This window comes from Caloenas nicobarica, chromosome 17 (assembly GCF_036013445.1).
Source record: "Caloenas nicobarica isolate bCalNic1 chromosome 17, bCalNic1.hap1, whole genome shotgun sequence".
NCBI lineage: Eukaryota > Metazoa > Chordata > Aves > Columbiformes > Columbidae > Caloenas > Caloenas nicobarica.
The window spans coordinates 231,636-257,047 of NC_088261.1; the positions used below are offsets into that span (position 1 = coordinate 231,636).

Below are 25,412 nucleotides of genomic sequence, written 5' to 3' on the forward strand. Positions count from 1 at the left end.
CCCTGCCCTCGGCGGCTTCGGGCAGCTCGGGGCAGAAACCTGTCTGCTGCAGATTAATTTATTTGGGCAAGAAGGAAATGGACACCCCGCAGTTCCTCTAAGGACTAGTGAACTAATCTGTATGTGGAACTCACACTAATACTTATCTGGCAATGCTGCTGTTTCTCCTTTAAAGAATTTTTGGCTAAGCAGCTGTTTGGGGTGGAGTTACTGCAACAGAGGCTTTCAGTTTCGTTTTTTTTTTTCTCTCTACTTTTAGAAGAAAAGATATCCAGGAAAATAAAAAGAAAAATAATGACAGAAGAGAGCAGGTTCTGCAAAAACTGGTAAGAGATCTTTCTTCTTCTCCACCCCTTCAAAGTGTGGGGATTTCAAGAGTTTTCTAGGATTTTCCTTAATGTTATCTGGGTCTCCTGTAACGGGGAGAAGAGGAAGAACCACATGACAGGAGGAGTGTATGCTAGTAGTAAACAAAAATACTATTTTGGATGCATTTTCACATTTCCAGGTTGTTGCTTTCTTGCTACTTTGCTGTGGAGGGGTTTCTTCCATAGCCCTGTGCTGTACGTTATCTTTTTACATAATACCACTGTGGATAATTTTGCAGTATCTGGCAGAGGAGTCAGTGTATGGACCATGCCAAAACCAGCAGCTGCCTCAGTTTCCCCCCATGGCTGATGTTTCTTTCTGTTGCTATATTTGCAGTTAAGTGATAATATATTCATTTTTTCAGAGTAATTGGCCGTCTCTCACAGCATAGAAGGCTGAGAGGGGCCATGAGGATAGCATTGCTTGCTGTGTCTCAACTAGTAGCTAAGCCATTGGGCAAATTGTATGAAGACTGTGAAGCACTGCAATTAAAAAACTGTCAAACTTAGAAAGGTTAAACATGAGCTTAGCCTCAGTTTGATTTGGTCACAAATCAGCCTTGCACAAATTAGCCTTGCACAAAGAGAGCCTGTGTGTTGTGTTCTAAAAGGTTGTAGGGGATGCTTTGAACAAAGCAGTTGCTGCACACTGATCACACTCCTTGGCAGACCTACTTTGCCGAAAACTTCTGTTAGATGCCTCTAACCAGTTCTTAAAACCTGTAGTGACAGAGATGACACATTCCCACAATAAACCCTTTCCTGTTGAACTGTATCTCAAATCTTGTCACTAATGTGGTGAACACATCAATTATTAAATAGGTGATTTCCCAGATAAACTTGTGTCTGTTCCTGAATCCAGCGAGCATGGTGAGATCTGTGTATCTCAGCTCACAGGAAGCCTTCATCTGAACAGAGCAGCTGCTCAGCTGGGCTACCTTAAATTGCTCTGCCAGGAGCCAGAGCTGGAAATTTTGTGATGCCTTAAATGACACCCAGAAGAGGGACCCTCCTTTTCTTTCCACATCTGTAAACAGTGTAAATGAGAGCTGGAGCTTTTCCTGAACAATTGTTGGAGAAATATACCAGGAGCCTCCAGCAGCTGCCCTGTCCCTTTCAGAAGTATTCCTGGTAATGTGGCAGAACAGAATGAGTAATAGATTTCAGTCTCTAAATGTCTCATTAAGATGAATCAGAAATGCACTTATTTCTAGTTTTTAGGGACAAACTAGTTGATGTCTGGGTTTTGCATGGGATAGAGCTGATTTTCTTCCTAGTGACTGATCTAGTGCAGTGTTGTGGACTTAGTGTGAGGAGAATGTTGATACTACTACTGATGTTGTGGTTGCTGCCAAGCAATATTTATACCAAGTCAAGGACTTTTCAGCCAGAAGGCTGAGGGTGCACAAGAAGCTAGGAGGAAACAAAGCCAGGAGAGCGAACCCAAACTGACCAAAGAGATATTCCATGCTATATAACTTCATGCTGCGGAATAAAAACTGCATCAGAGGAAGAAGAACAGGGTTGAGGGGTTTTTTTGTGCGAAGTTTTTTTATTTTTTGTTCGTGAGGGTTTTTCTTGTTTTCTTCTGAGGTGGCTATTGTTCAAAGACTGGTTGGGCATAGGTATGCCTGTGGGAGGTGGTGAGTCATGTTATTTGCTTCACTTGTTTTTTCCCATCCCTCTTTCTTTCAAGTATTAAACTGTCTTTATCTCAACCTACAAATTTTCTCACTTCAGTTCTTCCTATTCCCCGCCTTGTCCCACTGTGTGCGTGGTGGTGGTGAGTGAGCAGCTCTGTGGGTGCTTGGCTGCTGGCCAGTCAGCCCACCACACCAGTTCATTTACTCTTCTCTCTTTCCCATTTATGCCCTGGGTAGTAAACGAGATGTGTCTGCTGCCAATTTCTCCCTCCATGAGGCCCACTGCTTGCGATTTCTCAGTCTCTGTCCAGAATGTGATGAACCAGTTGCCCAAAAGGATATGAAAGACCATCAAACAGAAGCACACAAGCAGGTGAGGAATGCTACATGATCTTTTTGCAAATAGCAAAAGGCTCGCTCAGCCCTGAAGTAGTATGTTAATGGTACTGTGCTCTATATTAACTAGATTTGAACTTCTGCAATTGTCTGACCAGAAAATCTATAAGGGTCTGATATGACCCTTTGGACCTTGTTACAGCACCTTTTGATCTTGTTGCACACTGAACTTAAGAGAACAAAGCTTCCACTGTGGTTTCCCCAGCAATACAAAATACAGATTAGATATGGATACATGCTCCCGGTGCTTGCGAATTAGCCAGAGTATGCAAGTTAAATTATTTAATTAGAAGAAGACAGACAGTACCTGATCTGACATACGCATTGCTTGTACAAAGCTATGACATCAATGCACATTTTAAAAAAACTGAACTGGCAGAGTAAATTTATCGGCTCTTCATATAGTGAGGCAATAGCATTTTTGGTATAGCATTAAGAACCCTACTTAGGTACTATGTTGAAGCATGGATACACAGGCATGACTTTTTATTCTGTCTTACTAGTTTTATTATTTTAGCAATGCCATTGATTTCAGTTACTTAACACAACACAAGTAGCTCTCATGGCAAACCCACAGAAAACTAGCATGCCTCCTATGTCTTCAGAGGGGCTATTATAATTTAGACTAGCTGAATATCAGACCTATACTTTTAGGTTAAACCTCAGTCAAAATTTTGATTACACACTCTTTATTTCATGTCACACTTTGCATTTCACATGGGCACCCTTGACAACTGGATCCTTGCACAGAATGACAGCTTCCTGCAGAGTCATCAGATATCTGTTTTCCTCAAAATCTCATCAACACAGCTCAGGCCTGACAGACAAACAAAAATTTACCAACAGCTTTTCAGTGATTGGGATGAAAATGACAGGAAGATCATCTCAGCAGCTTGAAGTCGTATTGAAATATGAAAGCACTAACCATCCTCCTATGATCCTGATGAACTGCTGTGTGTTTTGCTTGCAGGTCAGGTGTAACCTTTGTCATCAAAGCATGCAGCAGTACCAGTTGGAGCATCATGAGGTATGTATGGAGTGCAGTACTTTTAACCGGCTAGGCTGACCCCTTTGGCCAGCAACCAAGAGTCACTCTAATGGATTCAACAGTAAAAACAGGTAAATCCCTGACTCTTGTCCTGGACCTTGAAGAAACTTAAACCTCTCAACAGCTGCAGTGTTTTGGCATACCTTTTCCTCTTTGTAAATAAGTATATCTGATGGTGGTTGCCCATCCAGTTGTGATGGGACAGTTTGTTCCAGGTGCTAATCTATTACTTTCTCATCCTTGGTGCCTCAAGCCGATGTTCTTTGAGGCTTCTTGAAGACATTTCCATCCTGTCCCCACACTCATATTACCTTCTTTTCCAAAGGAGTGGTTATGCAAAGCAAGAGTCAAGGAAACAGCTTAGGAGGAGATACACAAAAGAGTTGGCAGAGGCTGGGAGGCAAGAGCAGCCTGGCCATGCTAGCTGTAGCCTGACCATTTCAAGGAACCAAAGCAGTGAAGACACAGCGGGCTTCCCCTCATGGTGGTAGCTGAAGTATTGGAATATTCTAGGTGGGCTTGTACTCCGTTGCTAACCTATAGTGACGCAGAACATCTTCACTGCTATTGATTCCCATTTTGCCTTATACTGCCGAAATCATCCTAAATTAAAGATGGCCGAGATAGGCAAACTCCTTATACAGCAAAGCCTGCATTTGGTTGTGTGGATACCCCTTAACGAGAGCATTCTTAAACAGTCACTCATTGCTGTCGCCCAATGCCCTCTTTTAGTATTGGTAGAAAATTTGTAATAATTTCTTCTATTCATGTGCAGACCGAGGAGTGCCATGAACGAGCAATGAAATGTGAGATCTGTGAACTTGAAATGCCCTTCAACAAGCTGCAGGAACACTTGAACACCTGTGCCAGCCGAACAGAGTGGTGTTGGGAGTGTAACAAATACATCATGTACAAAGATCAGAACGAACACAAAGATATTTGTCAGAACAGTGGTCTGTCCTACCCTAAGGATGTGAACTTTCAAACCAGTGACACATCCACTAATGCAACATTTATTTGCCCCACTGGTAAGCAAAATTCCTCATTGGCATGGACTGGGTCAACTCTGTTAAATCTCAATGCAAATTTTCTTGCCTGCTTTACAACTCTGAGTAATCCAGGCTAGAGGGGATTTTTCTTTAACCAACCACAGTGAGAGGTCCAAGTGTTGCTCTATATTATTCTGGTTATTGTGAAGCCAGAGCGGTTCCACTGACTGATAGGTAGATCATTGGCCATGTTCTTTTATGCCTCCTGTATCCTGGAAGTGAAATTCCTTCTGTCAGAAAATAAGTGTAACTTCTTTCTATTTGTCACACAGGAGAAAATATTATTTAGAATTTCTACCTACTTCATATATAAAGGCAGTGATGCATACCTTGATTTCTTGAGGCTGAGAGCAGCTTTATTAGGCCTAAGGTATTGGACAGAGTATGTCAAGACAAAAAATTCATAAATCCTGTCAATGATTCCAGAAAAGAGCAGGCATCAGTAGGTGCAGTGACTGGCAAAATAAACTACAGACAGCAAAACCCAAACCAAACAGCATTGCTAGGCCAGGGTAGGAGGGAAGCATCTTGAGCCACAAAACATGGGGCTGGAGTGGAATTTCAAATATCCTGCAGTTTGAGAGAAGGGATGGTGGATTGGTTTTGAGTGGTGCCAAAAGCAAAATGCAGTCGCAACTCTTAATTCCTTCTTGGCCAGTGGAATCAGCATTCTTTGTTTCTCTAGAAGCAGTGATCATATGTAGATCTAAGCAGCCTGTCTAGATGACTAGCGTCAGTGTATCAGTACTGTGTTTCTCTCTTTTTTTTTTTTCTTTCCAAAGGTACTGGTGGCAATCTTTGTCAGAAGTGCAATAAGTCATTCTCGGATGACCAGTACTCCCAACATCTGGTAAGCACATTTGAAAGTGGACAAGAGAATGGCCTGTGCTTAATTTCCAGCCAGGTTACTTCTCTGAAAAGCTATATATTAGGTAAGAAAGGACTGTGTGTGTTGGGTCTTCAAACTATAGTTTCATGATACAATTTATTCAGCTGAAGCATCACTGTGAGGTGGTGTCCACTGTCCCTCCCCATGACTCAGGTCTGTTGCAAATCACAACATACCACACAGTTGGCTGTAATGCCAATCTTCACGTCAGTATGCACGCTCTCTTTTAACAGAATAAATGCAGTGCAGCCCATAAGCCGACAGAAGTTCTTGCTGACCAGTCAACTTCAAAATTCAGCAGTGATCCACCACAGTCTTCTTCCTCCCTGGCTCCCTCTTCCTGCTCCAAGAATGCGATGGCGTGGAAGGATGTCCGTCCCAAAGGGAACCAGCCATTGACCTCCAAAACCTTGCTCAAACCCAAAAAGAACAAAAAGGTTGGCTTTCCCTCTCCCACTAGAGGCGGACTTTCCACATCACCTCAAGCTCTTAAAGACACCCAGTCTTTTGACATGCTGGTGGCCTGTGCTCATTGCAACATTCTTCTGCCGCTTCCAACCCTTCAGAAACATGAGGTGAGAGTGACAGGTTGGACTCGGCCTCCTACCTGCAAAGGGCCGTGCCTACAGAGTCACTACCTATCTCCACACTGCCTGGGGTCCCACTGCCCGTTTCTGGATTCCATAGCTGCTTGAAATGCTGGCCATAGGGACACTTTCTCTCTAAAGCATGGAATTTATTAATTCTATTGACTATTTATGCTCACATCTATACAAACAGGATCCATTGCCTATAGGCTGCTTGAGTTTAAGGAAAATAATAACCATGACTCAGGCTATTAATTTTAAGCTCAAATCCTGGAAAGTCTTCAGCAACTGTCATTTGCTGAAGGCTGATGCTGTTCCTGCTAAGCAAATAGTATGATTATCACTCAGCTGCACAGATGGAATTCTACATACTTTTCCATTCTAATAAAGGGGCTCAGTTGCCTCCTGAATATAATTGCATAATGAATATAATGTTAAATTCTCCTCTGATATGACTTTTTCTTATTTTTCTAGATCAAATGCCTACGTTTGACATCTTTGAAAAATGCTAGGATGAAAAAAAAATAAAGCGATGGAGAAAAAGGTACTGCAGAATTTCAGAAATTTAGAATAGAATTCATCATTCAGGATTATTCTTCATTGGGTTAATAGGAGCAATGGGATATTTTGCAGAGGAAGTGTGTCTAGAAAAGCTAATATTCAGAATATCACAAAGCTCTTTATATTCCAACACACAATTGGTTCATGAGGTTGCATTAGGCAAGCATTGCTTCAGATCTTTTCACTCTCTTGACTCAGTAACTTCCCTACTGTAAGCAGAGATCAGCACAAAAGATTTCACAGAACAGATTATGTGTCCCAGGTCTGTCTGCTCCAGCACTGAATGGAGACTTAAAGAATAATTTCAGAAGACAAGAAGTAAAATTATTTTTTCTCCATAGTAAAAATTGCATGTTAGAAGAAGCATTGATATAATTATGCCAGACAATACCTTCAGTTGAGCTTACACTGATCCATAGGCAGTACATAAACTTGTTTCCTCAGCCTGTCCCAAACAGGCTGTGACTCTTAACGCTATTTCTTTGCTCACATCCCCCTCTGCTTTTCAGTTCCTAAGCAGTATTGTTTCTGCCCCATCCAATTAATTAGATGAAACTGAAAGCAGTTGTTCTCAATCTGTCCTTTTCCTGCTTGGTTCAGTAAATAAGGTTTCGCTTCTCCCTGTAAAACCTTCCTCTCCTGGTAAATTAAAGAGAGAAAGCACAAAAATGAGAAATAGGGGGTTTGTCTAGTTTTGAATTACAGGACCCTTGTCTTGAAATAAAAGTAAGTACATGGTAATTACATGGATTATTTGAATTGCGTTATGGTCTTTTTATATTGTTCAACTGAGTGATGACATGAGAGGGCTGTAAAACTGAAACTTTAAAAATGCTCATAACTGGGCTTTGCTTGTTTTACAGAAGACTCTACAGCACTCAACGTTAAATCTGGAAATCTGGAAATACTTCAACTCAGCTTTAGCAAAAGGCACTGAAAGTGCAATAGCTTTATTGACAAATAAAAGTGACTCGCTACTCTGGATCAACAACACAGAGTGACTCAGACTTTTATTCCTTATCAAGAGAGGCATTTAAAAGGTTTTACCAGAAAAAGTCATCACTGTAAAAGTGATGGGGACTCAACAGGTGTTGTCATTTCAGATATTTCTTTGTAAGCTTGCCATAGGAATATATTTTTTCACCTGATTCAGCAAGGGGAGCAGCATATTTTAAAATGTTTGTTCTGAGGGAGAGAAGGAAATAAGGAATTCAGAATTCCTTGTCATGTTGAGTGCCACCAATTCCCCTTGCTCTCACTGAGAGCTGAGACCTTAGTGTTTTTCAGGGCATGGCCCAGTTAAATTAAAAAACATTAAATCCTGCTCTCCTTCACTTCAGCGATTTTCTGAAACTAGGGATAGCACAGTGTAGTCTTGGGAGGTTGCAGACACATCCAAGGATGACGGGGTGTTCATCTTCCGATACACATATGGAACTGGTAGAGCTAGTGGTGGAAAAGTTAAACATGGAGAGGGCGTGGATGCTTTATGCTAATGCCTGTGAACATTTGTGAAGCTGCTTGGCATCTTACATTAATAAACACTAGAACATGTTAACAGAACAGTTTTACTACAAGGTGCCATTTTCCTCTCATGCACCTTAAGGAAGAGACTGCCGTAGCTTATTGAATTACCTGTTACACTGCTTCGTATAGAACTCCCGTAGCATAACTTCTTAGCATATCTTCTTGGCATAAGTGATTAAGTTTACTTAGGCTGCAAGCTGTGAACTGTTGAACTTTCTGCCTTGTTAAGCAAAAAGTGTCGCAAAACGTGCGTTAGAGCCTAAGTCCAGCTTCATCCTCACGGCGCCCTGCGCGGGGCTGCGGTGCGCGTTCGCGCGGCGCTCTGCGCGGGGCTGCGGTGCGCGTTCGCGCGGCGCTCGTGCGGGCAGCGGGTGCCGCAGCGCCCCCGTGTGGCCGCGCGCGGGACTGCGCCGCGTCCTGGCGGGAAGCGGCGGGGCGCTGCGGCCTGGCCGTTCCTCCGCGCCGGAGCCGCCTGCGGCACCGTTACCGTGCAGGCGTTAATTACCGGAGGCTCCCAGCTGGGTTAACGACAACAGCATCTGCATAAAGGGACCGGCAAGCGGCCAAGGGCTGGGGCGCTTCTCAGGTTTTCTTGGGCTGCTTTGGTGCCTGTGGGCAGACAGGACGGGCGGCTGGTAGGAGTTTGTCTCAGCAAGACGAGAGCCACTTGTGGGCGCCCAGAAAATATGAGCCAAATGAAAATACCTCTCTGAAGGATCTTGAAAGCAGCTGAGAACAATCTGGCTCCTTCTCCCGGGCTGAGGAAGCGGCCGTTGCAGCCCCACGGAACGCTCGCTGGTCCTGGCCGTGCTGTGCTCGCCCCATCCAGCACGGTGAGCCCTGTTCCCAGCCCCACCAGCTCCTCAGGGAGAAAACAAGGCTGTCTTTTTTTGCAGAATGACCTCTTTCTAAATTGCTGAGCTCTAGAGGGTAATGGACTTACTATTTGGCAAAGGACTGTACGAAAGCAGCAGTGGCCTGTGCTCAGTGCAGATCTGAGGGGCTGTGAGGGACATGGACAGGGCAGCACAAAGTCAAGGGTGAGAAGCAAGCTTCCTTTCTCTTTTCCTCCTGTTGATTTCAAAATTTTGTAATTCCATTTGGTGTGAAAGTGTGTCCTGGTTTCATCTGGGATAGAGTTGATTTTCTTCTGGTAGCTGGTATAGTGCTGTGGTTTGGATTTAAGATGAGAATAACATTGATAATACACTGATGGTTTAGTTGTTGCTGAGCAGCGTTTGCAGCCAGGCGAGGACTTTTCAGCTCTCACAGTGTCCCGCAGCGAGGGGCTGGGGGTGCCCAGGGAGCTGGGAGGGGACACGGCCGGGACAGCTGAGCCCCGCTGGCCCGAGGGACGTTCCGGACCACACAGCATCGTGCTGAACATAAAACCTGGGGGAAGTGGTCGGGGGGGCTGTGCTCGGGAACTGCCTGGGCATTGGTGAGCGGGTGGAGAGCAATTGCACTGTGCATAGCTTGTTTTGTATGTTCTGTTATTGTCATTACTTTCTCTTTCTCTTCTGTCCTATTAAACTGTCTTTATCTCAACCCACTAGTTTTACTTCCCACCCCGCCCTGATTCTCTCCTCCACTCCACATCACAGGGCCAGGGGGTGACCAAATGGTTGTGTGGTGTTCAGCTGCCTGCTGGGTTAAACCACAATAAAGTGGAAATACCTTTGGTCACTAGATGGCAATAAAGAATCAATGTGGTCTTCCCTGTTCAACAGTGAAAGTTTGTAAGAGCTTGGCCTAGATTTGCCCTGGGAGAAAGACCTGGAAGATACTAGAGAAACCATGAAAATAAGTATGCAATCATTCTGCTTGGTAATTGGAATTTGTTTTGTTATTGTCTGTTTCTTAAAAAAACCCCAAACAGATAGGTTGGATATATCAAGCAGAAAATGATTATCAGATTAAAAGTTTAATTCTGAGTAAGAAAAGGAAGCTTAGTCTTGCTAGCACAGGTACTCAGAGTATGGCATCATACTCCTGAAACACTACTGATGTTTCAATACACTGGGGTTTCAGTGTATTACCTTGAATCTTAAGATACATTTTTATTGTTTAGCACTGTCAGGAGGCAATCCATTTCTGTGTGACCCTACTTCCCTTGTGAAAGCTTACCTACATGCCTCTACACGCACTTAGTTTTTAAACAATCTTTTGTCATAGTGAAAACTTTAATACAAATCTATGGGATACCAGAGAGAAGCACACCTTGTATTTCTCCTTCTCCTAGGTGCTGTATGTTTGTGGCTTCTCTTCCACTACACTGGGGCTGTGTGTATCTTAATTTTGCTTGAAGGTTAATCTCATTTGAAGGCAGTAGTTTTGTGTGTACAAACCTGATCCCAAATACTGTTGTGATTCTTATGGGAAGCAGAAGGACCTAAGTGAAGAAGTTAAACTGACAGTATAGCCTGCAGTGAGCTGATGGGGAGAAGCTGAGTGACCTATTTTTGGATTTGCCTGCTGCTGTTTCTCAGTGGTTCTGTTGCAAAGGGCAATGTGGGATCTCGGTACTTAATGGTGTCTTTTATAGGGTCTGGATTTGCAATAATCCAGAGGGTAAAAGTCATCAGTTAAGAGCCAACATGAGGCCCCCATACCACTTCTGCATGTTTAAAGAAAAAATAAGCAGCGTATTTTTTACAAACCGTACCCAACTGTGTAACTTGCAAAGTACCTTATGATTGACAACTCCTCATTCGCTGTTGAAGGGCTTTCTGGGTTGCTTGAATTGAGTCACTTTGGGATAAAACTTGTCAGGAACTTGAGCCCAACTATTTTTTAAAACTATTATTTAGAAAAAAGCCCCACAAAAACTAACCAAACTATTGGATAGATGACCAGAAGTGGTCATCACCTACAGTATATGAACCTTTCTCCCAGCAATTCAAAAGGAAATTCAGTAAATGTGCAAGTAAACTGTGTGTTAAAAGTAAACGAATTGGGTGACTGCCAGTGATTTTGGAGCTGTGCATTTCTTTGGTTTCAGGAAGGTGCGTTTCGCACAGTCTGCAGGTCTGGATGCTGCTGCATCTGCTGGACAGGCAGGTACGGGTCCGCAGCAGCGCTGGGCTGCGCATCCCTGGGCGCAGGGGAGCACGTGCTGCTCAGTTTGCACCAAGGACTGCACAAAGAGGGTTCGGTCCAAACGTGCTTCTTTGGCAGCATGGCCGAATGCTGCCTGAGCTGCCTCCAGCTCTTCCTGCCGCTTGATGCTCAAGCTGTATTTCTCTTTACGTCACCATGATTAATTTATAAGCTCAGAAGTGACACATAATGTTTATTACGGAGATGACTTTCTTGAACAAGATCCCTGAAATAACCTCCAAGGATTCGTAAGGAACCTTACCTTTGGTAATTATGCAAACTTACTTTTAACATATCTTTAGGTAATCAGAACAAAATAAGACAGTTGTCTTTGTTAATGATAATGAAAACTTGCTTATGAATATTGTAATTATGCACATTACCGTGTCTGCTGTCACTCATGGCTGGGGTACCTTTAGGCAGTATTATTTTTCTCCTATTATCATTGTAACAAAGGGTTAATGAAAAGGCTGAAGTTAGAGTTGCTGTAGTGTAATTTCAGAAAACATTTGCTCGTTCAGGTGAGAACTGGCAGCTCGGTGCGGTGATGCCTGGCGAGGCGGGTGTGCTCCCGCAGGGGTACCAGCAGGCAGAGCCGCGGTGTCCCCAGCCGAGGCTTTGCGGAGGAAGGGTCTGCACGCTGCGGCCATGGGGACACTGACACTGCTTTGACATTTTCTGTCCCCTGGACTACAGCAACACACCATTTTGGTGTGTAGGTTAAGCAGAACTTTTCTGTGACTGCTTAAAATTGATTTTTTAAGTATTTGAGAGTACTTCCATTTATTTTTGAGATAAAGCTGTATCTACCCGTATCAGCTAAGAATTTACCTACTAAGTTTTACTGAAGTGTGTTCACAGGTCAGGTTTTCTTTAAGATGATATAGTCACAAAGCTGAAGGTCCCCTGGCCAGTTCTTGAGAGCTGGGTGTGTGTGACAGTTAATTATGGACTCAAATTCAGCTTTGTGGTACTTAATGCGGCCAAGTGCCTTGTCCTTCTGCAAAAGCAGGCGATCCATCAGAATGGGCCAGCTGCAAGATTAGGCCATAGCAGCATGTTTCTTCCTTGTGTGGTTTTTTTTGTTTTGTTTTGGGTTTTTTTTGTTGGGTTTTTTTGTTTGTTTGTTTGTGGTTTTTTTTTTTTTTAGAAGGGCAGATGGAATTAGGAAGGAAATCGGTTCTCTGCTGCTTTCTAAAATCAAGAATGAAACTAGTGAATAATAGTCATGACTGAGTTCCAAATTCGAAAACTGGAGAATGGAGAAATAACCAAAATCTCCTAAGATTGCTTTGAAGTTTTGTTTTTAAGTCTGCTTTCATTCCCCAGATATTTAAAACTGTAGACAGAGAGACACAGAGAGAGAGAAGACTGGTAGAAACATAAGAGGTGTTGTTGGTCCTTGATTTCAGAACCTGACCTAAATGGCTTTGATCTCTGCAAGCAAACCTGCTTCACAGATACCTGCAAGTGCTGCTGCCACCCTGTACACATAATCTTACTGTCATGCAATTAGAAGCTACAAATATGATGCCACTTCAGCTTTGTAGTTTGCCCTTTTAATTTTGTCTGTTGCTATGGTAGCAGCAGATGATTGCAATCACTGCTGTTTATATTACAATCCAAGTCACATCAATAGAGAGCTTGGAACCTAAACAATAAAAATCTGACTTAACTGTACACTGCATTTGTTGTTGTACATAATACGTTGTTCACAATAATCAGAATTCATTCAAATATTTTGTTTCTGAAACATTTGGAAGATTCCTTTAACTACACGGTTGTCAAATTATAATTTATTTTCAATACATACTTACCCAGGGCTCTTCACACAGTTGGACAATATTTCTTTTCCCCCATTTCCTGAGTATATCCTTGAAAACAATTAATAGCCTTTCTAGTTTCAAAGAAAGGTTACTTTTTTTTTTTAACCTCATACTAGTCATAGTAGTGTTTTAGTATCTAAAAAAATAAATCTTTAAAAAGATAATTCAGTACTTTCTCCCACACTTTGTCTTGTCAATTTTGATTATACAGGCTTTTTGAGGAAGGACTGTACTTTGTGCGAAGGTTTGTATAAAGGAACTTCTGTGAGCTACAACATTAATAAACTGTAGTATCAGTTTTTGATTTTGAACATCACCTGCTGAGCTTTGGAGAAGTTGAGAGCAAGAGAGGAGAGAGAAAGTCTGTGTGGTGCCCTGAGGGGATCAGCGATGGTTTTGTCCTCTGCCCACATGAACCGTCAGCATCGCATCGCTGCAGAGTTCATTTTGGGGACCGCAGTGCTGCCATTTGGAAGGGAATTTAGCTAATATTGCAGCAAAACAGTGTGAAATCCTGCATTCATGGGGTTTAGGGTCTGTTGGTCCTGGCTGCAAGGCGTGAGGTGGGGCCGCAGATCTCGGGGCCGCAGATCTCGGGGCGCGGGCCCTCACGGCCGCTGCGGCCACGTGGGAGGGATCCCCTGCAGCGAGGGGCCCCGCGGAGCCTGCGGGACGCGGTTCGATTTTCTGCTCTAGTACCTGCTCTGTCTTCGCGCGCAGAGCTACGGCTGCTCCCCTCGGGTGCCTGGTGCCCAGACATTGCAGTCACTGGGGCTGACGGCTGCTCCAAGCACTGGGAAGGCTGAAACTCATCTACTGGGTGGTACATCTTTTCTTACAGAAAGTTGAATCTAGATGGTCTAAATAGGAGGCTAGTAAGGCAATTTGCTGTTTAAATGACCCAATGCACATTGGGCATATTGAAGAAAAAAGCCATTTCCTAGTGACTAAATCTCATTAAAAAAGCAATTTTCCAATCAATTACAATGCAATTTAGCTGCTAACTGTTTAATTATCAAAAAAGAAGCTATTTTGTTCTCTGTTCCTATATTTATGAACCATACTTTAAAATCTCATCTTTAGAGTAGCTTTTTGGAGGGATATGACTGCTCTATTGATGCAATTATATTAAAGTTAAAATTTTCAGTTCAATGTATTGTATAAGTTCAAGGAAATATTGTTTGCACAAAAGCTTTGGAAATAGGAGCTTCATTGATTTCTACAAAAGCTTGAATCTTTATTTTCATGCACTATAAAAATTGTATTATGTAGGTTTTATTAGAGGGGCTTGGGTTGGTTTGGTTGGTTGGTTTTTGCTTGTTTTGGTTTGTGGTTTTTGTTTTGTTTTAAATCCTGTGCAAGAATTTCAGTCCTGGAAACATAAACTGAAAATAGACCAAGGCGCCTCTTGAAAGGAAGACATCTGTCTCCAAAGAGACTGAAACGGGTAAAACTCAGACATGATTTATAAGACCTGGGATGCTGGTGCCTGGTTGTGACTCCTTGTCTCAGGGTAAACACCATGGCGAAGGATGCGCTTACGGATCAATTCTGAGAATAGGAAGACATTAAAGCAGCAGTGGTGCCATGTCTTGTAGTTTTTATTAAAAATCTTGCAATACTTGATGTTTCTTCTTAAAGCTCCAGCTTGCAGAGTTATCTGAGACTTTCATAATTCCTTTTTCTAATGCTGTTTCAAGTCTTTGTAGTTTAAAGGAAATCTCAAACCCGCAGATTTTTCAGCCTTCAACAATGGATGAAAATGAAAAAGGAGGCAAACCTATTGCTTCCTCACAGCTTCTGCTTTTTAATCCAATTTGGGGGTAGATCCTGAACGGGTGTAACCCGTGGTGTTATTTGACACTATCCTGGGGCCTCTGAAAGCACCTGGTAACTGGTGCAGAGATGGCAGAACTCCTGCTGTAAATCAGTCCTGGCCCTGGTGGGTTCGGCAGGGGCACCAACAGCCTCGTGCCTGGTGACACCGTGCATGAGCAGAACAGAAAAATGGCTCGTGCGCTTTGTTACTTGCTGCTTGTGTAGTTCATCTTGTGGCTTCTCTGAGCAGGGGGAATAGCGAGGCGAGGGAGTGGGGAGGGCTCTTAATTAGGACATAATTAAATAAGCAATGCTCCAAGATGACGTGGGTATTAAAACAGTTTAATGGTGATGGTGACTGGAAGTCTACATTTTCTTCTTCTGACTCTCACAACATTTAGATTATTGCAGGAAAGTTGTTGCATAAAACTCCTAAACAGGTCAAGACTCACATCACTACAGTGTGGTGTATAGCGATCACTTTGCTAATGTTTGCATATGAGGAGGTATAAATGTACGTATATAAATAAAACATGTAAACTTGCATGTATCCTTGTGAATTGAAATGATGTTTTTTTTCAAAACAATCAACTACCAGCCAAAATTTCACCGAAATGCCATTCTGCTCAAGTGAGTAATGCAGGAAATATTATTTGCGATAATTACACACCTGAGTTGGATTTACAAAAACACAATTACTTTATACATAGTTTGGGATGACTTTGATAAACTTGCTCATTTTGTGCTATCAATTTAGAGAAGACAGGAATAATTTATTGAAATTACCATAAATAAACAATGAAACAAGACCAAGATTTATGGTTTAATATTGTAATTGGGTTTTCTGAGGAAAAATAAGTCTTTTGAAAGAGTGAACTTGTAATTGTGTACACAAAGAAGGTGTAGTGTATTGTAGATGGTTTATAAAGTGCCTGTCAAACTGTTTATGTGGGAATTGCATTAAATGCCAAGCTTGCTGGGGAGATACAAAATTTAACAAGATCCGTTGCAAATTAGATAAAAAATTTATAAAGGCTTCTGTGTGCAGCCACACGCCTACATGCGCCGAGCCAAGGTTGTGAGACGCAGAGCGCCTGCTCTCCTGACCTGGCCATGCGCAGTAAGTTGCAGTCCTGCTGCTGAAGGACTGTTTTCAGGTGTGCATGTCCCTGAGCACCTGTGTTTCATGCAGGGTCACAACGGAGCAGCTGATGCCAAAAAGGGTGTTTCAGAGGGCCCTGCGCAGAGGAGCGGCCGGGGGACCGCCCAGCCCGCGGTGTGGGGCTGTTGGTGACACTGTCCTGTCCCGTCCTGGTGCTCTGGCTGTGTGGGGCTGTGCGGTGTCGGCTGGGCCTCTGCCATGGCCACGCACTGCTGGGCATGTGGCAGTGCTGCCGAACTGCCTGGGGACCGGGCTGTCACTGCAGCCTCTGCCAGGGCAACCGCAGGGAGCGAGGCCCTGAGCGTCCTTATCAACTGCATGGCTGCTGCTGGCACAACTGCTTGCAGCTCCATGCTCTGGTCCTCTGAGTCACCCCCTCGCCCACGTTGCTATTAGGAATATGTCATCTTTGGAGAGGTTATTATTTGTGGTAATTGCAGAGGGCAGTGTGTCAGACATCAGTTTCGGCTGGTTCCCATCTCCCGTCACCTACTGCTGCCCCTTAGAAAAGAGGTCTTGCCAAGGACAAATTGAGTGGCCTCGCAGGTTATTTGTGCTGTTTTGGGAGGACTTTGTGAATGTGAAAAATGGAGCCTCCACATCCCTGTGGATGGGAATGACTGAGCAGCTGCTTTGGAGCGTTAGGACACCAAGTGCCCAGGCTCCTCTCTGGAGCCTGCGGATGGGCTGTGGAGGTGCTGGATGGATACAGGGTCTGGCTTCAGCTCTTACTCTCCTCTGCCATGAGCCACTTTTCTTGTAGTCAGGTCTTACAGTATTTTCAAGGCTTTCGGTGTGCAGAGACTTGCCAAATAGATTTTTCAAAGTTGCCTCATGTAGCCTAACAGCTGTTGATTTCAGAGCAGGTGGTGTGTTGGAGAGGAGGGCCTGGGCAGGACGGGGGGCTGTGGTGGCTGCTGTGGGATCGCAGGGCTGGGGTTTGGCTGACAGTGGGTTCACATCTGCTGGCTTCGCCTGAAGTGAAGCAGCTCGAGTCTGGCGATGTGATCAGTACAGGCATGGGAGTACTGTGGAAAGCTGATCCTGCTCTAGGGTTAGATGTTGAACCTACTCCAAGAGAGTCACAGCCCAGAAGTCACTTTCAGTTTCTTGCCTACAGGGACCCAAGTGATGTGCTCCCTGGGCCAGGGGACAGTGGGGTCTGGCCACCTCACAAGCACCTGGACCACCTTCACTGTCTGAGGAGCAACCCGTGGGAGGATGGACCATGCCAGACGCAGTTCTCGCACGCAGCCCAGTCCCGAGCACCTGGTGCTGCGCTGAGCTTCGCTGCGGAGGGGAGAATCAGCAAAAAGGACTTTGAAAATGTCCTTTAAACTGGGGGGGAATCTGCTGAGAACAAATCCCTGCCAAACTTTATAACCTTTCTTGGCAACTGAACAACAGCTGTTACAGTCTAGTGGTTACTGTATATTACAAATGTTATTTCCAAACACTTGGCTAGCACCCGGGGAGAAAATATATGCCTTGTGGTTGACTAGCATCTGAGTGCTTCCTTTCAGAGGATGTATGGCTCTAGTGTAATGAATACAGCAATCATCAGGTGCTGTGAGAAAAGGACAAATATTGTCATGATTAAACTGTGAAGGTTAAATGAATCATTTGAGAGGGCTATGGTGTACTGATATTAGACCTACTGGGGAACACAGAGGGAGGAAAATGCCTTTGTGAATTCTCTATGTTGTTGGTAGTGTTTTCTATCCCAAATAGAAGGTCTGTTTTATGCATGTTGGTACCCCTCAAAATGAAAACGCTGCTGTTACGCATGTGTTCCTCCTTAAAAACTTTCTCAGCCCATTGAACTGACTGGTGCTGTGGCGCACAGAGCCCGCGTGGCTCGGGGCAGTGCTGCTTTCTTCAGCATGACAGCAAAACGTCTCCAGGAAGCCCCAACTGCTCAGGAAGGCAGAGGACAGATGTCTTCCCTCTGCAACGGAGTCAGAGAAGGCTACACCTAGATAAAGTCCCTGCTGGGATAGCAAAATAGCATCACCTGAAGGTGTAATCTATTTAATCTGTTTGTCTTATTGTGTTGCCATTCAGCCCACATATCCAGTATATACTGATATTTCAGGCTGCAGTTTTGGCTTCCATTTGAATGAAAATTATTGTCTCTACCTTGCCAGTGAAGAAGTGCAGAAAAGCTCATTATCGGCTAGCAAGGAGAGTTTTATTTCAGATGTGCAAAAAAGAAGGAAGACACTCTGTAGTGGCTTGGTGTTGGGTACTTTTATTCTTTTGTAGCTCCCTTACATTTGTTCAGAAAAGCTGAAAACATAAGAAATCCCTTTCTCTATCTGCGTGAAGACTGTAACATGTTTATGGTTTGGATTTCTAATGTGTTCTCCATCACTATCTGCTGGGTTACTTTGGGCAAAGCATTTTCCTGCCCGTTCCCCAGCTGCAAAATGGAGATACTGAGACTGTTTAGAGCTTAGGGACGTATAAGTGGAAAGCAATATAAAAGAACAGCATATTGTGAGATATAAGGTTTTACCACATCGTGCAGTAAGGGAAACGGAACTACTAAGTGTTCTTATTTTTCAGCAGATTTCTCTGAGTTCAGGCTTATCTTTAACAGAGGAAGTGGCTATTTTACAAGCATGAGTTGCACTCCAGTGCACAGCTATGCCTCTGAGAAGTAATTGGATTTGGTACTTACCTTCCTTTTGAGGCTTTAGAGTTATTGTCCCAGACATAGACCATTGTGGAGGAAACTGTTTTTAAACAGACTTAATCAGATCTTAATTTCACCTGCTTGCATTAAAAATTGTTTCACCGATCATACCTTGAGGTAAATATGGCAAAATCAGCTCTTAATTCTCAGTTACCCTGCTGTCAGCAGCAGAAATCTGAAGCTTGTCTCTCATGCCCTAAGGAAAACTCTCTGTTTGCCATCCCATGTACAGAGCAGGGGGGAAAAAAAATCGTATATTTTCTGAGATTGCTGGCCCACATATGCATTCCAGACTATGCTTGAAAGAAAAACCGCTGAGGCTCTGGCTATTTTTCAGTCTGTACTTCATTTTCTTCTGTCAACTGGCTGCCTGCTGGGTTGCAAACTGTAATCTTCAAATTAGCTGGAAAACAAGCACCACCACCCCCTAAAAAAAAAAAAAAAAGGAATGGAAATTCATGCAGGCTCTGCATTTTCTGTAAATCAGATCTCTGTCATTTGGAGTCTAAGGTCTACCCTGCAAGGTTCCCCTGGTGTGAGAGGTATCTCAGTGTCTGCTGGTACGTTCCAGCAGGTGCAATACAGGCAGAGTGCTGTTATGATGGGCTCTTGCATAGACAAGCACCTTTGTTTCATTCTTTCTCTTTTAGGTCTTGAACAAACTTGGACATTGATCTCAACTTTTTCGCTGTTCCCAGTTTGAGGACAGAGTTATAAACCCAGTGAAATCTTTCTTTCCTTCATGTATTCATTTTGTTCTACGTGGAGGATGTTAAAAAATCGCTCAAAGACGTCAGCTCAAACTACGATAATTTATGAGGAGCTTTATGCTTGTATTTTCTTAAACTAGTCTCCTTTTTTGGCAGCTGATAAACAGGAATTAGCAAGGCTGGTGTGCAACCCTCGTACAGGTTCCAGGTGTGTTGCTGATTTTTTAATTATTAAATTTTGCACACGAATGAATGATCATCACTATTATTTTCAGGCCAGCCCTTGACAGCCTGCAGCTGTATGTTGTTGTGTTCAAGATGTTACTGATGGTGGGAGCTGAAATCCTGAGCAGCAGTGAATGCTGGGCTGCAGCCGGGTGGTACCTCCACCACAAATGTGTCTCTGGAGATCTGTGCGCTGGGTTACTGCTGAAGTGCTGCAGCAAGTCCTTGACCTCTAGCAGTCCTCGGGGTTTCACTACAGAAATCCCATCTGCCTTGGCTGCAGATGAGCGATGTCTGGGAGAGCGTTACAGCCCGGTCCGCTGTGCTCCCGTCACATCGTGCGCTGGTCCTCGTGCTGGTGCTGCGTGGTGAGAACCGCTCACCAGCAGAACTGCTGTGGTGCTCGGGAGCGAGCCTGTGGGGCCCCAGCCTTGCTTGTGCGGCTGGAGCACAGAGTTTTGTGGGGCAATTTGAAATTATCATTTGCAATCAGAAAGCAAGCATGGAAGGCAGGGGAGCGCAAAACCCAAGGCATTGCATTTTGAAAGCTTCTGGCCATCTATGCAACTGATACAAATTGATTTCAGTGGGGCTTGGTTCACTGGCCTCAGCTGAAAATCTGGCTCTGAGTATTTTAGCCTTCTTCTTTACCCAGAAAATGCAATAAGACTTTTTAAAAAAAAAACATTAAAGAGCCAAGTTTTTCTTATAGCTTTGCTATGAGATTTCATAAAGCAGATAATTGTAGAGGAGATAAAAACTCCTGGCATTTTTGAGCAGAGAGAGAGGAGATAATTCGCATATAGGTTGAGAAATACCTATGTTCGTTGTTTAGTTTTTCACTGAAGTGCTTAAATAACATTCGGTTGAATCCAGAAACAAAGCTGAAAACATGAAGGACAGAGCTGATTCCTGCTGCAGGTTCAATCAAATCAACATGTATAACCTCATCTGGGTGTTCCTGCTCCGGCGGAGGGATTGGACTGGATGATCTTTCGAGGTCCCTTCCAACCCCTGACATTCTGTGATTCTGTGAACATGGCCTCTGTGGAATTTGGCCCAGTATAAATATCCCTACTGGATTTTTTTTTTAATGATGCATTTTGGAAAAATTAAAGCAATTCTGCCACCAATTTTGTAGAGACAATCAGACCTTCTCAAAATGCCTCTGATTTTTCTGTCAAAAGAAATGTCTGTGGTGAAGCTAACAAGGAAATAGAGGGGAAAGGAAATCTGTGCCAGACTCCTTTCAGTGGTGCCCAATGATAGGATGAGACTGAAACACAGAAGGTTCCATCTGAATATGAGGAAAAACTTCTTTACTCCGAGGGTGCCAGAGCCTGGACCAGGCTGCCCAGAGTGGGTGTGGAGTCTCCTCTGGAGACACTGAAACCCGCCTGGACCGACTTGTGCCATCTGCTCTGGTGACCCTGCGTGAGCAGGGGTTGGGCTGGAGGATCTCCAGAGGTCCCTTCCAACCCCAACCCTTCTGTGATAAACCATCAGAGCAAATGCTGCCTGCGGCACCTCAAACCTCTGCTGTCCCGTTGGGTGTTTGGTGATCTCCACAATGCGGCCCTCGGGCACCCGCCAGGAGACCAGTGTGAACCGGGGGATCCCGGCTGCTCGGGGAGGCGCTGGGTTTCAATATGTTCTCCCGTATGTTTTAACACTTTTGCATTTCTTCCATCTGTTTCTGGGAAATGTGAAGGAATTTAATGATCTTTTCTAGGGTTATTAAACCAACAGCTGTTGTCATTAATAGAGGACATTCTTTATGGCAGCGTGCAAATTCCAGTGATAAATCCAGCCCGGCTACCCTGTATTTCTTTTTAATGAATACAGCATTTGTACTGAAACTGAGGTTATGAATATAGTGAGTTCTTGAACTATTATTTTAGGATATAGCTTTGGCATAAAAATAGGTCTTTTTTTTTTTTCCCTCCTCTTGTTCCTAATTGCTTTTTCCATGAAATACATTTCATGCTGGGTGAGATAGAATTTTGTTTGTTTGTTTCCATTTTCCTTCCTTCTCCCCTCTTTGTTCTTCCTGCCAAAAAGCAAACTGAAAAACTGGAGAAAAGTTGCTCAAAAGAATGGAATACATCACAATTGAATAACCTTTTTTGATGAAGTTTATTTGCAGAAAGAAATTATCTTTTCCTGTTCACTTTAAAGGTTCCTCTGGCATGCAAAATTGATGGTGACTTTTATTGTATTTGGAGCAGGGGTTTTTTGCCTTCAGTGACTTGCTGCCCTGCATTGTAATGAAGACCATAAATATCTGCTTGGATACACTTTATGTCTAATTACACACTATCCTGTTTTTCAATACTTTCACTTAATACTGTATAGTAAAGAGGTTTTTTGCTGCATCACTCTATTTTTCCTACTTTTTTTTTAATAGTAACATAACCCAACATAATAATTACAATTTTGAGCTCAGCAAAATGCACAATGTAAGGTAATGATATTGTATGTACTTGGATAGTGGCCTCATATCTAATAATTTCAGTAACTTGTCTTGAATATTTAATAGTCTCTTGAAGGGTTTAAGAGCTGCCTGGCACCTGCATGTAGGAAGAACAGAATATCCCAGGGCAGCAGAATCTTCTTTGGGCCGCCTTGCTCTGTCATGTGTGGCTGTCATTCCAGGCTCGTGCGATGCAGTAAGACTTGGTGTCCTTAAATCAGATTCAAAACTAGATGTGATTTGAACTTAGTTGTATGTAAACAGCCAGGAGACTTCTGATGAATTTCACTTAGGAGTAATCACTGCATTTGTGTCATTAATAAACGAAAACAAGAAGAAAATGCTTTTCTGTTGTCTTCAGTGACTTATTCATCCTGCACCTTAAAAAACAAAGCACACAACAAAGTACTTTTTCATCTTGACTGAAATGCATTTTAAAATTAATTGTTTTACTGGCTTGAAAGCTTCATAAATTGGATTAGAATCCCATATATATACCAGCCTCGGGTAATGGGTGATCTGGCCTGTTTGTTATCTTTCTAATGATTTTCTCACCTGGCATTTTAATTAAAATAATCCCTGCATGGACATTGTAAGCAGAGGTGGGCAGGAGCAGAAATATTCTCTCTGCCATGGGAGAAGATTTGGGCTTAATTTACCAATTTAAGAGGGATTTACCAAACCTGCACAAAATGCAGATATTGGAACCTGAATTAATCAGCATGGAAATGACTGAGCATGGTTAAATGCATATGTCTTGTTAGTATTCAGCATTGCTACCATGAGAGGAAAGAATAAGAAATGAAAAAGATGGGATAAAACAAGTAAGAACAGGAAGAAAAAATACGGATGTTTCTTAATCCGTGGTAGTCCTTTCAATAAGCCTGCAGACCATTCCAAGGAAGTCATGCTAATGATTCATAAGTAGTTTCATTGTAGGATATCTATGTCTGAGGGCTTCTGGCTGCAGTAGAGGTAACTAATAAACAATTATGTGTCTATCTAAGGGCCTTATGCTGTCACTTAGCACTGCAGTATGTGCCTTCCTTGGGAAATGGAAAGCAATAACTGAAATTTAGGGGTCTTCACAGATGGTTTGGGGTATATATATATATATATTTTTTTTTTTTTTTGAGCCAAAAATATGTTAAAAGTAGCAATCGTTTTCCCAAAGAGCAGGTGCTCAGATAGTATGATTGTGAACATCCTATAACTTCATGGATGTATGGATAGTGGGACAGATGTACAGTGACACAGATAGATGGATTAAACACTTGACATTCACCTCTGCAGAGAGAGATCCTGTTTTGAAAAATAAAATGGAACTGAAATAGAAGTAGAGCTTTTGTGGAATTTCAACCCTAGTGTGCGTAGTTACTTTGAACAAAAATATTAGCTACTTTTTTGACAAGCTGGATTTGCGGTCTTGTTCTTTTCAAAGGAGAGAGAAAGCAAAAGGAAAAATGCGGCTTGTCTTTAAAGCGCAGCAAGAGCTCTGGATCATTTATTCCTTGCAGCATTTTCCCTTAAAAAGAAGAGATTAGACCAAAACATGCATCTTTTCTTGTCTATTAAGCTGGGAAGATCCTGCTAATTTAGAGTTCCCGGTTAACCCTTAGTTCTGGTCTGTCTTTGCCAGAGCAAGGGGCATTAATTGCCCCAAGCAGCAACCTCCGCCCAGTCCTCACGAAGTGGCTCCACAGGTACAGCCACATCCGGCTCGGTCCCCTGCTCGTCCAGACCCGCTCCGGCGCGTTTCCTGGTGCGCTCTGGTGACGCCTGGGCTGCCAGCGGGACCTGTGCCTGTCCCCATCCTGCCGTGCTCAGGTGCTGTGGGACCATGTCCTGCCGGTGCAGCCGCTTCCCAGCCTGTGCTGCGGGTACCCCCGGCCCGTCCTGTCCTCCCTCCTGGGGCAGCCGTGCTCCTGCTGGTCCGCAAAATGCTCACAGTCCTCCCCTCTTTAAAGCTAGGCTTAACGTGCAGTGTTGCCACTGTTGTGTGGAAAAGGTGCATAAGATTCATTGCTTTTCAGAAATGAAGAATCCATCCTGAAAGGGAAGATTGCATTTGAAATATAGCTGGGCTTGGTAGTGTTTTAAGTGTAATGCCTCTAGCATTTTTCACTTTCAAGGTGACAGTAATTGAAGGATGGATTCCTGCAATTTTGGCATTCATAATTTGACTGAGAAAAGGTCAACTTCTTCATGGAATCTTGTTTAAACTGGTAGAATGGCATGGAAATGTCACATTGTCTTTCTGATAGTGTCACCTGTGTTTTGATTAACAACAAGTTCAATCTGTAATTCAGAATAAAGCCCAAATGCCACACATAGCTCAATAAGAGCCTAGTCCAAAGTGCCTGAGATATCACTAGAAAGATTTCCCTTGATTCCACTAGTTTGGGATCTGCTCTAACTGTTCCTTTCTCCAGGATAACTGACACTCAATTTCAATTCAGCAGTAAGCAGACAAAAAGCTCTCATTGTGATGCAGAGTTCATTATTACAAATCTCCCTAAGCTTGCAAAGCAGAAAAATGTAGACCCAGGATATATGTCCTGCATATAGCATCACGCATATCAATGAAGCAGTTTAGGAAAAAAATAAACAAATTAATGGTGCATAATGCACTTCTGACATCTGGGTTACCACTGCTTTGCTGTGTTTGATGGCAGTAAGCAATCTGACTATGCTACTGTATGTACGTTTATTCTGCAAAGTCAGGGGGCAGTGAAGCACCACTTCTCTTCTGTCACAGCATCCCTATGACAGCCTTGATGAAGGCAGAAACCGAGATTTGTGATTTGCCTTTTAGGAAGCAGCTTTCCTTTTCTGGTGCTGGAGAAGTGGACTGTTTTTAGGTAAACCTGCAGCTTGGAATCTTGCTGTGAAAACAGCCTTGCCAGCTGCTTCCCTTAATGAAGTGCTATGAGGTATTTCTATGTGTATTAGTTGTAACAGCACCAGCTTTTGCAGAGAATCAACTGTGATAAGCAAACCTCCTTTAAAGCTAATCAATTGAATTGCTGTTTGCCTGGTAGGCTAATTGTGACAAGCAGAGGGACCACTGAAGATGTCACTGCTACTGGTGCAAAATGCTTTTGGTGATGTTAAGATGCAGTGGTAGGACAGATGAAAGGGGCTGGGGTGTGTAGGTCCCCTGCCTCTGACACAGCGTTTTCATGTGTGCAAAATGAGTGTGGCAATACTACCTGCTGGGAGCCTGGCATCCCTTTCTGCACTGGGTATCTGTAAAAGAACGAGTTAGGCCATGGACTATGGCACAGTTGGGAATTAGGTCCTGATTTTGGCAAGGATAGAGAGAAAAATAAA

General features: G+C 43.4%; 1 protein-coding gene across 2 annotated transcripts; it reads left to right on the plus strand.

Moving 5' to 3' along the window:
• Window positions 1-242: 242 nt before the first annotated feature.
• On the plus strand, window positions 243-7,525 carry XAF1 (XIAP associated factor 1). 2 transcript variants are annotated; one of them, XM_065647230.1, is made up of 8 exons: window positions 243-326; window positions 2,249-2,384; window positions 3,378-3,434; window positions 4,231-4,483; window positions 5,287-5,354; window positions 5,627-5,968; window positions 6,455-6,524; window positions 7,405-7,525. In XM_065647230.1, exons 1-7 carry the CDS (start codon window positions 295-297, stop codon window positions 6,506-6,508), a joined length of 942 nt encoding a protein of 313 aa, XP_065503302.1. In that variant the 5' UTR covers window positions 243-294; the 3' UTR covers window positions 6,509-6,524; window positions 7,405-7,525. The 2 variants fall into 2 exon arrangements, with proteins under 2 accessions (XP_065503302.1, XP_065503303.1); XM_065647231.1 differs by having other exon boundaries at window positions 5,627-5,830.
• The last annotated feature ends 17,887 nt before the right edge of the window (window positions 7,526-25,412 follow it).

Excerpts from the sequence above, each read along its gene's own strand:
- XAF1 (XM_065647230.1), top strand. The coding sequence starts at position 295 with ATGACAGAAGAGAGCAGGTTCTGCAAAAACTG. Across the intron at positions 3,435-4,230 it reads ACCAGTTGGAGCATCATGAG|ACCGAGGAGTGCCATGAACG; the intron begins GTATGTATGGAG and ends ATTCATGTGCAG. Across the intron at positions 5,969-6,454 it reads CAACCCTTCAGAAACATGAG|ATCAAATGCCTACGTTTGAC; the intron begins GTGAGAGTGACA and ends TTATTTTTCTAG.